The following is a 14558-nucleotide window of genomic DNA, read 5'->3' on the forward strand; positions in this document are numbered from 1 at the left end:
TTCTCGGACTTTTTTTGATGCCACTTGCTTTTATTTGATCTGCAACTCTAAATTTCTCTCCTCTACTTTTTTTCTTCCATATCTCCAAATATCCAAAATTATAAAAGTAATACAGCTAAGTGGTAGAGAGCACTTGTTTATCATGCACAAGGCCCAGAGTTTAATCCCTATACTGCAAAAATAAATGAATAAATAATAAATAAAAGGTAAATGTGACTAATAAAAATGTTCTCACAGTATGTTCAAGTCTATTTTTATATGCTTTAAACAGATTTTAAATTCAGTACACACATAAAATAATTTGAGTTCTGGCAAGTATTTAAATGAGAATGAAAAAAAAGAAGACTATAGGATATGAGTTTAGAAATTGGGCCTGATTTGTATTTTCACAAGGACTCTAAGAAAAGTAAGGCAAAAGGAATGTTGACTAAAAATGATTACAATCAATTTTTACATAATGAAAATACTTTAAAGTTCTACTTAAGGATCCACTTACAAATAAAATTCCTATTATCAAATAGATATGTTATTCCACGGGCACTATCACCTTGCTAGTTTTCAACTATATTTTTACTAAACATTTATTTTCCTGTTACTTTATGTGCATGAATGCTTGCCTGCATGTCTGGACACCACCTGTGTATCTGGTGCATGAGGGTCAGAAGGCAATGGATCCCCTGGAGCTGAAGTTACAGCTGGCTGTGAGCTCCATGTGGGTGCTGGGGACCAAGCCAGCACCCTCTGCAGCACGAGCAGCAAGTGCTCCCAGCCACTGAGCCATCTCCAGCCACTGAGCCATCTCCATCCACTGAGCCACCTCCCAGCCACTGAGCCATCTCCAGCCACTGAGCCATCTCCAGCCACTGAGCCATCTCCAGCCACTGAGCCACCTCCCAGCCACTGAGCCATCTCCTATCCACTGAGCCACCTCCCAGCCACTGAGCCATCTCCATCCACTGAGCCATCTCCATCCACTGAGCCATCTCCATCCACTGAGCCATCTCCAGCCACTGAGCCACCTCCAGCCACTGAGCCATCTCCTATCCACTGAGCCACCTCCCAGCCACTGAGCCATCTCCTATCCACTGAGCCATCATCTCCCAGCCACTGAGCCATCTCCTATCCACTGAGCCATCTCCACCCACTGAGCCATCTCCTATCCACTGAGCCATCTCCAGCCACTGAGCCATCTCCAGCCACTGAGCCATCTCCTATCCACTGAGCCACCTCCCAGCCACTGAGCCATCTCCAGCCACTGAGCCATCTCCATCCACTGAGCCACCTCCCAGCCACTGAGCCATCTCCAGCCACTGAGCCATCTCCAGCCACTGAGCCCTATTTTTAAATGAAAGCAAGAGAGCTTTCACAGTATGGTACTGTACATCTGAAAATTACAGCGCATTCAAATGCCTCCAGTATAAAGTCCATATGTAATCATAGACTGATTTGACGGCTAGACCCTTAATGACCATAACTAACCGTAATCAAGCTATCTACTCAACTAATATAGCCGGATTTTCACTAGAGCATTTGCCTTAAGATGCATTAACAATGGCTTAAGTGTTGCCCAAGCTTGGAACATAAAAGATGCTACTACAGATTATGAGGAAGAAACTGATTTTTTTTTCTTTTTCAGTAGGGTTTAATTTTTAAAGAAAGGTTCTCACTCTCTAGAACAAGATGGCCTTAACTTGAGGGTGACCTTCCTGCTGCAGCTTCCCTGGTGACCAGATTACAGGTGTGAGCCACCATGACCCACGAGAAACTGATTTTGTTTGTTTATTTGTTTGTTGAAACAGGGTGTCATGTAGCCCCAGACTGACCTCCAATTGGCTCTGTAATAGAGGCTACCCTGAACTCATCTTCCTGCCTCAACCTTTCAAGGCCTCAGACTCTAGGTGTGTACCACCGAAACCAGCAAGAAACTCATTTTCTTTTAATTGAAAAATAACATGAATATTCCATACAGTTAAGAGATGAGATTCATGGGAACCCCAAACTCTCCACTGATGGAAGGCAAGGCCCTACTGCTGAAAACAACATCTACACAACTCGCTGAACAGAGAAGTGGAGCTGGGGCCTACCTAGAGTCTTCACCCCTACTGGCTAGAATTCTTGGTATCAGAAGGTATTTTGCACACTAACACAAGAGTAATGTAAACACCAACCCAGCTACAAGCCCTCTGATCTACAATGGTGTCCTCTAGTACAATGGTGGCACAAAGCTTGTGGGAGTCACCAACCAATATCTGATTTAAGGCCCACTCCAAGGACGGAACCCGGACTCAACACTGCTTGGGTGCCAAGAACCGGAGACTAAATGGCCAGGGACCTAAGGGACAACCAAACACTACCAGTCTACTAAAGCAGAGCAGCAATAAAATGACTTCTAACAACATTCTGCTATACTCATAGACCAGTGCCTTGCTCAGCCATCATCAGAAAAGCTTCCTCCTGCAACAGTCAGGAACAAATATAGAGACCTCAACAAGACAATATGAGAGACCTATGGAACACTCAACCCTAAAGAGGATGTCTCCATCAAATCCCTCCCCTCAGGGCTCAGGGAACCCAGCTGAAGAGGAAGCAGAGTGCAAAAGCCAGGGGGATGGAAACAAGGAAATGAGGCCTTTGAAACACAGCAGGACGAAGTTCAGTTAAACTAAAAGACGAGGCAGTAAGTACAGGGCCTGCAGAGGTCTGCACCACATATGGTCCTAGAGCTGAGAGGATAATGTGCAAACGCCCCCATCCCTAACCCAGAAGATGTCTCCAGTAGACGACCACTTGCAAATGGAAAACTTCTTCTCCAAAGGAGTCTTACTGGGCAAACAAACTACTCCAAAGGGGCTGCCAGGTCAACGGTAGACAGGTAACAGAAAACAACTCAACAGCATCTTTGGAGGGTCCTTTCTCATGTCATACCAGGGCTTTCTTTTTTTCTTTAGTTGTCATTTTGACTTTCATTTTATTTATTTTTATCAAATTTTTTTGTTTTTTTTACTCTTCAGGTTTTGTGTATATATTATGGCTTCCGACTTTGTGTTTTTATGGGAATCCTGAATGTGTGAACGAGTGTGTCTCTGTGTGCTTCTGCATCTCTGTTTCTTGTGCCTTTTCTTGGGCTCTCTTCCTTCCATTTGTTTGTACTGTTTTATCTTATCATATTTTATTATTAACCCTTGGACGCCTGTTTTCTAAGGAGAGCTAGAAAGGGTGTGAATCCAGATTGGGGGGGGGGATTGGAAGGAGTAGAGGGAGGGGAAACCATGAACAGAACATATAGTGTGGTATACTGTATGTTATACTATATAGAAAGCTATTTACAATAAAGAAAACAACAAAAAGAAATGAGATTCAAGTCAAGTATGGGGGCTCACACCTATAGTCCTAGAAATAGGGCAGAGCTGAGGAATCTCTGAGTTTGAAGCCAGCCTGGTTTGAAGCCAGACAGTGATTCAAATTAGATTCACAGTAGATGTTCCCAGGATACTACCAAGTTAAGAACCGGATGCATCAGGACCACTCTCCTTGTTAGGAGAGACCCAGCCCTTATGGGCAGAAGCCTGGTGCCAATCTAAACCTCCCTCTCCTTCCACCCCTCTTCCCCGTTCCTCGACTGAAACGGCATCAAGTCCCATCGACTCTCCACGCCCTCTGCACTGGCAAGTCTTCCTCACTCCTTTTCCACCTCGCCTGCTCAACAGCTACCCCGACATGACATCACTGCTCAACAGCTACCCCAACATGACATCACTGCTCAACAGCTACCCCAACATGACATCACTGCTCAACAGCTACCCCAACATGACATCACTGCTCAACAGCTACCCCAACATGACGTCACTGCTCAACAGCTACCCCAACATGGCATCACTGCTCAACAGCTACCCCAACATGACATCACTGCTCAACAGCTACCCCAACATGACATCACTGCTCAACAGCTACCCCAACATGACATCACTGCTCAACAGCTACCCCAATATGACATCACTGCTCAACAGCTACCCCAATATGACATCACTGCTCAACAGCTACCCCAACATGACATGACTGCCTGTCACCCACCCTCTCATCTAGGATCTGCATTCCACACCACAGTCCTGGTCATTTCCCAATTACAAACCTAAACGTTTCTCCATCTCAAAACTCCCAGTGACCCTGACACTGACGCCTAAGACCCAAGCTATTTATAAGAATGTATGACTTTCTATGATTTGAGTCCTTCCAGGCTTTCAAATGCCCTACCACACTCTAATCCCCTCAGGGTTGGAATTTATATCCCCAACTGGCCTCAGACTCCATATCCTCCTGCCTCAGCCTATGCTATAATTACAGGTAGGTGTGTACCAGTCCACCCAGGCCTCATGCTACACTTAAAGCCTCATGATATCAAACCTTACTACTTCAATTCCCAGCATGCATCCGGCTATAGGTTGTCTAAACGCGGAGAATCTCTAGTGTTCCTCGCTTCTTCCTCTCTGCTGGCTGTACAATTACTATGCTTCTCTGAGATTCAGCCTGCAGCTGGAGAGAGAGCTCAGGCAGCGAAGCGCTTGCGCGCAAGCGTCAGAACCTGAACTCACTCCCCAGCACAAAAGCCAGGGGCAGTGGCATGCTGTCTCTGACCCCACTGCTGGGGAGGCTGAGAGAGACCATCCCTGAGGCTTACTGGCTGGCCAGACTACCCTAATAAAAATAAGAAATAAATAAATAAATAAATAAATAAATAAATAACTGAAAAATAATAAAACTCAGCTTGGATCCCAGGAAAGCAACTAAAGACACCACCCCTTACCCTCGCTAGTATTATTCTTGTTTCCTACTCTGTGAACTCTATAGATAACACTGATATTTCATGGGCATCTACTATGTCCCTGCCACTGTTCTAATCATGTTACAGAATTAAGTGATTTAATCTTTGGGAACTGAATTACAGAGAAGTAACATTCTCAGTTTAGCCAACTGGGTGGAAACCCTAAAACATATATATTTGCATCCCTGTATCTATCACATCGAAATTACTTACATCAATGTCTTACTCTGCCCTGTACGCCCCTTGAAGGCAGGGAGGATGCCATCTGTCTCTAAATCAACAGTACCTGGTATAAACTAGCTAGACATTGCATATATTTCTTGAATTGATTTTAAAATGATGCTCCTAACAAACTCAAGATAAAACTAAGAATGCAAGGATGAAGCAAGCTATTTTCTTAAGCAAAGAAAAGGGTGTTAGAAAGAGAGCTTACTACCAACATGAGATTACAGTCCTTGATGAAATGGACTTATTTTGTGGTAATAGTGCTTAATAGCTATAATAAATCAAAACTCAAAGGACCATTTGCTTAAGATTAACTTTTTTCCCCTCACTAAGTAAGAATTCTTGTTTCTTATCATTCACAGCAGTAAAAGAAAGCACTAAATTTACTTTGCTCAAATGGAAAAAGGCAAATCATAGACCACTGCTACTAATTGCTTCCTTAAATCCTGCCAAGAAATGTATCCCATTAGGCAATTAAAAAGAAAATACAGTTGCCTGACTAAGCATTTCACAAAAGAATTTCTAAGGTTGTGTAGACTGCCATTCCATTATTCAAATACTGAAAAAAATCCTCTAAATATAAATGAAAAAAATAAGAACAAAATAAAACCACCAGCCTATACAATATAAACTTCTATATTAAGATACATATGTTAGATTAAAACATGCACATAACCATCTTTATTTAAAGTTATGAAACTAAAGTTATTCTTACACTGATGAGAAAGGACCCTACGACTCACACTTCGGTCCTTGGGTGTGTTCTCAGTTGTAGTCCTCTGAGATTCTCTGAAACAGAGTAACTAAAATCCACAGGGACAGTACCAGCAGCAACAGCACGCACACAGCACTTGTGAGAGTCATCTGCTCCCTGCCTAGCTTCTAAATATTTGTATATCACTGAAAGGTAACTCTGCTACCAAGAGACCCGACGTTCAAGCAACAGCGTGTTTTGGCGACAAGCCATCAACCTCCACCCCACCACAGCTTACCATTTCTTTGTACATTCAACCATCAGCTCCTGGTAGGAGGCCACAAACTGGAACTTGGAGGCATGTTTTCCCACTCGCTGCAGTCTCTTCCAAACTGAAGCCATGGTGATGGGTCAGGAGACGGGAACAGCTCTGGGTTCGCAACACAGCAGCCTTAATAAAGCAGAGGGTCCAAAGCACACGAGCTTTGCATATATGTCTGTACTTTCAAAAAAGAAAAAAGCTAGAACTTGAAGTGATGCTTGGAGTCCATAAGTCTTCTCCCTGTTCCACAGGGTAAATCCTGTCTTAGACGGGTGGCCCAGTCAGGAACCGTTAACAGACATGACACGGTGAGTGAGAAGAGCTTCCCTCATGGAGACATCACCACTCCACCTCTGTGACGTGTATTCTGGAGAACTGAAAAGCAAAACACAGACAAAAAGAGAGAGCATGAGGACAGAAGCCTAAGAAGTGTTAGATAAGCCCTGCAACAGCCTCTGCTATCTGTGTGTTTCTCAAACAATGAAACAAAACACCGGCCTCCAAAGCCAGGAACATCAAGGATGCAAGATACCGAGGAAGAAATGACGAATCACACCGAAGACAGGCAGATACACCAGGCTGTCAGCACCAACCACCGGGAGCTGCCAGCCCAGCCGGGCCCTGCCTTCCCTGCCTAGCATCACGGAAGGGAGAGCAGGGCGGGAAAGTCGGGGATGCCGATTAATGTCCACCACCAGTCGGAGGGAGGAGTGCAGTCTTTTTAAATAAACTTTATTTCTCAGCCGACAATTAACAGCCTCGCGTCTCAGAATATGTGCTTGGAGCAAACTGGGGTGCAGGGAGGAACGCTGGCTCAGTGGGAGAGGGAGAGGGATGGAGAACTGGAGTGGAGGGAAACCTCGCGGCAGAGGGAGGGCAAGGTCCCGGCTCCCGGCCACTTTGCTTCCCCTTCACCTTGGCTGCCAGGAGGAGGGGAATGGAAACTCCTGCCTGGGCTCGAAGCAAGGGCCAGCCGGGCCAGCGGGCAGTGCGGGGTGCGGTGCCTCCCTCCCCCATCGGGAGCAGCCGGCCCAAGCCTCGTCTCTTCACGCAACCGAGCGCAGACCCCTGCCTCTCTCCGCAGAGACAGGCGTTGCCAGCCGCCGGCCCCGTCGCCCAGGCGTTGCCGCTGGACCCCCAGCCCGGTCCCCGAGCCCCGGCCCCTCCGCTCGCCCACTCTAAGCCCTCCTCACACCTCCAATCCCGCTGTCCCCTCCTCAGAGCCGCTCCTCCGTCGCCGCCGCCGCCGCAGCAGCCGCTGCCACCGAGTCCTCCATCCCCGCTGGAGCCGCGTGGAACGGCGAAGCCCGGCGCGGCGCTCGCGGGAGCCGGGGTCTGCAGCCTCCCGGGTGGACGACGCCCGCCCCCTCCCCGGCGCAGCGCCCCCTCCCCGGCGCAGCGCCCTGCGACCGTCCCCCGCCCCCCCCCCCGAGCCAGCCCTGCCTGCCTCAGCCGCGGCTCAGCGCCCAGAGCCCCCTCCCCCGCCTTCCTCGGCCGCCACCACCATCATTACCTCCCCCGCCGCACCTCTCACACTAACCCTACCCACAGCGGCTCAACCTCTGTCCGCACCGCCGCCATTGGCTGAGCCTGAGCGGGCCCCGCCTCCATGGAGGGCGGGCCTTAGGGCTGTCGGGGCCCTTCATTGGCAGACCCTCGTGCCCGTCACCCGGGCTCCACCCCTAGCCCGCGGGGTGTTTTTTCCTGAGGTGGAACCCGCCGGGTCTACCCTCCTTTGCTTAAAAAAAAAAAAAAAAAAAAAATTGGAAATCACCAAGGACGATCCCGCCCATTCCCTTGAATGGTTGAGAGAGGGCAGCGGGAGGAGTAAGGAGTGTTTATAGTGAACTGGAAAGCGATTGCGGAAGGTGGCTGTCCGTCAAAGGCGCCGTGGCTGCCGGGCGGGGTTTCTGGCTTCAGCTATAGGAACGGAGCTTTGGTCTGGTTCTAGCGGCGGCCAGGGACGCCGAGGTGCTGTGGTTTCTCTCCTCTCCTCTCCCATCGGCACCCAGGACCTGGGCGCTCCTCTCCTGTGTCACTAGCAGCCAGCGATTTTGCACACACAGCCCTTATTTCACTGTATTCTTTCCCAGTTTTTCCTTGACCTTGCAGGGCCCCGCCCCGGGTTCAAGGCCGTCCACAGAAAGATTCATTGAGCTGACCTGGACATAAAATGTTTACAGTACAGTTTCTTCTTGTTCTCATTCTCAGCATTTCTTTGAATCTTGCATTCTCGTGTTCGTTTGCGGTCTCATTATCCTCCGGTATGAGCTGTGGGTGGATTTGGGAGTGGTTGACTATGTTAAAAGTGTGGTTAAAGGCAAGGGAGAGGAGTGGTGATTAGTCCTATTGAGTCAAGTCTCTGGCAGCTCAGGATGGCCTGGAACTCTGTTGTAGCCCAGGGCTGGCCTTGAACTATGACCCTTCTGCCTCTGCTGTGCCTCCTGAATGCCGGGATTATAGGAGTGCACCAGCCCAAACGGATTTTTTGTTTTGTTTAGTGTCTGGCTCTACATCCAGAGGTTAGCCTCAAACTCATGATCTTCCTGCTTCAACCTTCAGGGTGCTGAGACTTCTGGGATCTCAGGTGTGCATCCCTGTGATCGCAGGTGTGAAGCACTGCCTAGCTCTAAGATCCCTTTTGAGGATGTAAAAGCTATAGACACTTTCTCAAGAGGCAGAAAATACCCTATCCCCAAACACAACGATTTACTTTCAGTCTTAGATGTTTCACAGACCTCTGATATAAAGAACTAAGAATAAAATTATAGCTTTGGGTAATAAACAGTAATGTAAGATTAAGAAACTGAGAAGCAGGCTAGGAATGTGGCTCCGTGGGAGAATGGTTGCCTAGGAATATGAGAGAGAAGCGGGGAGACGGGACACGGGAGAGGGCAGGGAAAGAAAAATAGGGAGAAAGGAGAGAGAGAGAGGAAGGGATGGGGGAGAGGAGAAAGAACAGGAGGACTGAGAAGGAATGGTCAAAAAAGCAAAACACTCAGCAAGGAATGAGCACATTGGAAATGAGAGCAAGCACAAAAACGGGCAAATGTTTCCAGGCTCGTTCCTAATCTTATTAAAGTGGGAGGCAGATTTTTAAAAAGACTTGGAAGTTATTGGGGTTCTGGGAAGGATTTGAAGGAGGGCAAAGTAGGCTGATGTGAGATCATCTGTATAGAATGAGGATCAAGAGAAAATCAGGAAGTCTATATTCAGGAGAGATGGGAAGACAGGAGCCTTGAACCCAGTACCTACTTCTACTTCCACTTTCAGGAAAAGAAAGTGATCTAATAACACCACAAAAAAAAAAATGTGTGCTTTATAGGAAGTGGTATAGTATCATTGTTATGTCTTAATTCTAGAATGTAAAATAACCAAAATGATGTATTCTTATTTTATATGCACTTCCAAGTTCTCAGCTGTCACTTCTACTGTAGGTTGCTTCCTACAGTCAGTATGATCTCAGATACTAATATATTCTGCTTCATTAATAGATAGTATGTGTATAAACTTTTTAATGGGTAATTTTAGAAATGGTCAAACTATGTTCATCTAAACTATCCTTCAAGAACTCACATGATAATCAGGTTTTTGTACTTTACTTACTAATCTATCATAGATTCTCAAATATTCTAATGTAGTCTCTCTGGGTTCTTTTAATATTCTTTCCCTTCCTCAAAGGGGGCACTTTATTGTAAAGAAATTATCTAAAGAGCAATGGGAACGGGAGGGAGAAGGAAGGAAGGAAGGATAGGTAGATCTTTAAGGATCTTCCTCAAGTTGTAGAAAAATTCAAGACACCAGTAGTGTTTTGTTTTGTTGTTGTTGTTGTTGTTAATTTTGAGACAGGGTCTTTCTATGTAGCCCAGCTGACCTGGAACTCTTTATGTAGACTAGGGTGGCCTCCAACTCACAGAGATCTGGCTGTCTCTGTTTCCCAAGTGCTAGGATTAAAGGTATATGCCACTATACCCAGCTGAGTATTTTTCTTAAATGTAAACTTACGTTTCTTTCTGGCCACCAAGGTAGCTATGGAAAGAGTTAAAATGTCTGCAGACCAAGGGAAGAAGTTAAGAGTGGACTCTGATGTTCTACCGGCGAGCTCAAGTGCACGGGGCTGTCTGCTGACAACTGCAAGGAGCAGCCACTTTGCCCCACAATACTTTTAAAAGTCACCTGTCTAGCAACTAAATTGATTGGGGAACTTTAAATGCAGACTATTCTAAGGCTTGGTCTGCTTAGCCTATAATTAAGTACCAACTAAATATCGATCACATTAAATACTATTAATAGTACATCAAAGTTACAGTTTCTATTCTCAAAGAATTTTCAGAGAGAGATCTTCAGTGTGCATGCAAGAAAAATTTCCTAACCTCTCTGAGATGGAATTTCCTAGCCTGTAAAACCAGGAAATATACCCACCTTTATGGGATGTTGAAAAGATGGACTATATGAACATAAAGTACCTGTCACAAAATAAGTAGTCAAGTTATAATTAATAGTGTATATTGTTATGTTTAATAGCAAACTTAAACAAGAAGAAAGCAAAACATTTTCAAGAATACCTGAGCAATAACTACTTGGTATGACACGTCTCTGCCTGAAAAGCTAAGGGCTCACAGACAGTAAGTACATTTGACATTATTATGCTCACATTAACTCAGGGATACAAATGCATACCAATAATCTTGGTGGATTTGTGACTTTATGATAATTACTTAGTATTTACTTCCCTTCAGTCCTCATGACCACCCTTCATGCCTATTAGCTGGGATCTTTTGGCAAAGCTACAAGTTCCTTTTTTCCTGAAGGCTCCATGTCCCCTGCCTGTCACCAAGTACACTCTGATGACTGCTCCTCCTTCCAGGGTCCCTGACATGTTTCTTCTGCCCCTTCCCTAGTCCCCTGTTTAGGGGGCCTTGATTGATCATCAGCTCTGTCCCAGGCTTGATTTGCATCATAATAGACCTTGGGTTGCTGGATGCAGAATTTTAGTTTTACTGAACTGTAGAGTCAATACTTTTTAAAAATTAAATTTTGCCTGTTAAGTACCATCAAGCATAAAATGCAATAGGTGGGAAACACCACCCACAAATCTTAAATCTTCTTTGTGATAGAAAAGGACCAAGTTATTTTCAATGGGCCAGCTGTTTTCGTCAGAAACCCCCCAGATGAAGCTTTCTCAGTTAGGGAATGCAGCCATGGGCTTGCTTTATTGTTTTCTTTTCTGGTGACAAAATTCTTATATTTGGGTTTTATAGTTTTTATGGTAAAACTGTTAGCAGTATTATTGCAGGATCTAACTACTAATGGGACTTGTGCCTCAGTCTTTAGAATAACTTTTACTCCAGATAACTACAGATATTTGCATTCGTTTCTCCCAGTTACCATGGCAGTTGTGCTGTACACAAAAATATTACTGCAGTTTATAACTACTGATGGAATTATTCTAAAGCCACACCCAAAATACATAATCCCAACTATCCTGTAACAATTTTTATAACCTTAAAATCTCACTATGGCAAACTAATGCTTTTAAAATTTTGACCAATGGTTTTTTATAATTTTTCAAAGTATTTCCTTTTACACTGTGGCATTCTTCAACATCTCACCCCAAACTGACCTTAGCATTACATCTCCACTCCTTTTAAGCTGCCCTTTGCTCATTGTTTCAGGGAAGAAATAGAAGAGAATGTAGAAAAACAGGATCCTCGCTGCCTTGAGATCCAAAACCTAGCCTTTGGAGAATAATGGGATAGAATCTAGGTGGAAAGTTGCTTTGCTTCACGCAATAGCCGCTAGTCACAAGTGACCTAAACACAGTGTGACTAATCCAAATTGATTTGTGTTGTAAGTATAAAATATGCAGTGTTAGCAGAGAATCACTGTATATAAGAGAACATAATATATACCTTATTCACTATTTTACATTGATTACACTTTGACATTATCATATTTTGGATATACTGAGTTAAACATTACAAGTAATTTCACCTGTTCCTTTACTTTTTTTATTCTGGATGCTATAAAACAATGTAAGTATTTTTGACTATTTTGTTTTTGTTTTGTAGTGCTGGGGATTGAATCCAGGGCCTTACATGTACTAGACAAGCACTACCACTAAACGCAGCCCAAGTCCCAAAATGTCTTTCCGTATGTGCCTGCCATGTATTGCTAGAGGACAGTGCTGGTATGGATAACAGCAAAACCTATTTCAATTAGATGAAAATAGATATCCTGGGCTGGAAGAGAAAGAAAGTTGGAGAAAATGTAGTAAGAGTCTACATGTCAATAAATCCCTAACAACACTATTTATTATCACCATATTCTGGGAAAGCTAACTGAAATGGTGGTTTCTACCTGGGAGAGCTGAGAGATACAACTTTTTCCTATTAGAAGCCTAACGATGTACAAACCCCTTAGAAAATAAAGGACCAGGCCAAATTGAGCCATGTATCTAGGCCAACCTACTAGAACTTTAAAACAACACAGTCCAATCAAACTTTCAGTGATCAACAAATATTCTTCACCTGCCTATCCAGTAGATACCCATAAACTACTTGGGACTCTCTGGGCACTTGAAACCTGGTTAATAGTAGAGTAGTTCAAGTTTTCGTATTATTTCATTGCAATTACTACAAATATAAATAGCTGTAACTGGCAGGTAGCTACCATATTGGACAGTGTGCAAACTTACAAAGAACACTGAGGTTCAGGAGGATTCAACACAATTCCCACTTCCCTAAAAAGGTATCCAGGGTGTTAGGGAGACACCACTTAAGGAGCCTTGACCATAACCCATGATGAACTCAGGAGCAGCCAGAGAGTAGATGCTTTTGCAGAAAGATGTACTAAAAATCTCAAGAAGGCCAGAATCTAGTGTTTCATCTCCTGTCCTTGACACCCAGATGCGCGTAAGCCCTCTCTCTTGGTGCAGTCTCAGCCATACAGACCACGACTGAGCATTTACCATGCCTTTTGAAATCGGAGCTTAAAGATGAGGTCTGGTCGAGCAATGGAAAACCGTTAGAATTCCTAGCCACTCCCCTAGCTACATTACCACACATGCACTGTCCAGTAGCCAGGCAAGATGCTTAGACATCCTAAGGCCTTACGTCCTACATAATCCATGATCACGTAATCTATGCGCATGCATGGCATAGCTACAGTAAGCCCATATGCGCATGTGGGAGGCACCTATAAAAGCAGGTTCCACCTATTCCTTCTCTTTCTTCCTGCACGGTCATTGCACAGGCCTATGCATACCCTTTCTATTCCCTCCCCTTAATAAACTCTTATAGTGGGTTTTGTGCCTCGTGGCTTCTCTCGCATGGTAAACAGTACCACTTAATAAATAACATTGCGACATTTAATAAATAACAAAAACTGTAAACTATTTCTTGCAAACCTGACTTTCCTTAGATTGAGAATTATACCATGTAAGTGTGTGTCTATGTGTGTGTGTATCATATATATATATATATATATATATATACATATATATATGGTAATTCTAAAATAAACTTAAAACTTGATCTTTTTAAAGGTCACTTTTCCCCCCACCTACTATTACAAATTCTTAGATTGATGTGAAAACGTAGAAAAGCTGCATTAGTAAGTCAGTACTCCAGTGGGCTGCACTGGCAAGTACCTGTAAACCCAATTCTTGGGAGGCAGAAGCAGGAAGATTGTAAATTTGAAACCAAGCCAGACTGTAATATGAGATTCTATCTGAGAGATGGGCATTAAAATAATCTTTTAAAAAAGCCTAACAATACAGTATATTCTTTTTTGAAATGTTTTTATCCAGGTTGCCCAAGGGCAAATCTGTAAAGTTAGTCATAAGGAAGTTTTGGACAGTGGCCTGGGATGGCCCTATGCCAGAACCTAAACTGTATGCTAAATCCCACCACTTTTTATGAAGCCCAGGCTAGCCTTAAACCCGTGATTCTCCAGCCTTTGCCTCTTGAGTTCTGGGATTAACCTGGGCCTGGCTGATAGAAGCAAGAGAACACTCTTGTCTACCTTTAAATCCAGGCAGATACAGGGGCTTGTATACAGATATCATCCACCAAGGATTCAGCATGGCCAATTATTATTCTTGAGTAATACTGAATGATTAGACATCCATAACTCAAGAATATATTACAGGCAATGCCATTAAATTGTAGATATTTGGGGCTAGAGAGATGGCTTATCCGTTAAGAGAGCAGTGGCTGTTCTTCTAGAGGACCCAGGTTCAGTTCCCAGAATCAACATCATGGCTCAAATCCTTCTGTAATTCTAGTTTTGGAGGATCCAACACACTCTTCTGGCTTCTGTGGGTACAGACATGCACATAGTACACAGATATACATGGAAGCAAAACATTTATGTCTTAGGGTTTCTACTGCTGTGAAGAGACACCATGACCACAGCAGCTCTTATAAGGAAACGTTTAGCCGGGGCTGGCTTACAGTTTCAGAGGTTCAGTCCATCATCATCATGGCAGGAAGCAT

General features: G+C 44.3%; 1 protein-coding gene across 50 annotated transcripts in view; it reads right to left on the reverse strand.

The window, feature by feature from the left end:
- Window positions 1-14558, reverse strand: part of Ehbp1 (EH domain binding protein 1) — a 342848-nt gene that overhangs the window by 289953 nt on the left and 38337 nt on the right. For 24 of the 50 annotated variants that reach the window (XM_076546112.1, XM_076546107.1, XM_076546110.1 and 21 more), the window contains exons 1-2: window positions 7256-7429; window positions 6037-6435 (exon numbers count right to left, since the gene is read on the reverse strand). In XM_076546112.1, coding sequence (XP_076402227.1) covers window positions 6037-6140 — 104 coding nt within the window. In that variant the 5' untranslated portion in view covers window positions 6141-6435; window positions 7256-7429. Of the gene's footprint in view, window positions 1-6036; window positions 6436-7255; window positions 7431-7573; window positions 7669-8222; window positions 8332-10482; window positions 10522-14558 lie in introns of those variants that run through there. The other 26 variants (XM_076546095.1, XM_076546105.1, XM_076546092.1 and 23 more) reach the window with 5 other exon arrangements.

Source organism: Peromyscus maniculatus, chromosome 10 (assembly GCF_049852395.1).
Source record: "Peromyscus maniculatus bairdii isolate BWxNUB_F1_BW_parent chromosome 10, HU_Pman_BW_mat_3.1, whole genome shotgun sequence".
Taxonomy (NCBI): domain Eukaryota; kingdom Metazoa; phylum Chordata; class Mammalia; order Rodentia; family Cricetidae; genus Peromyscus; species Peromyscus maniculatus.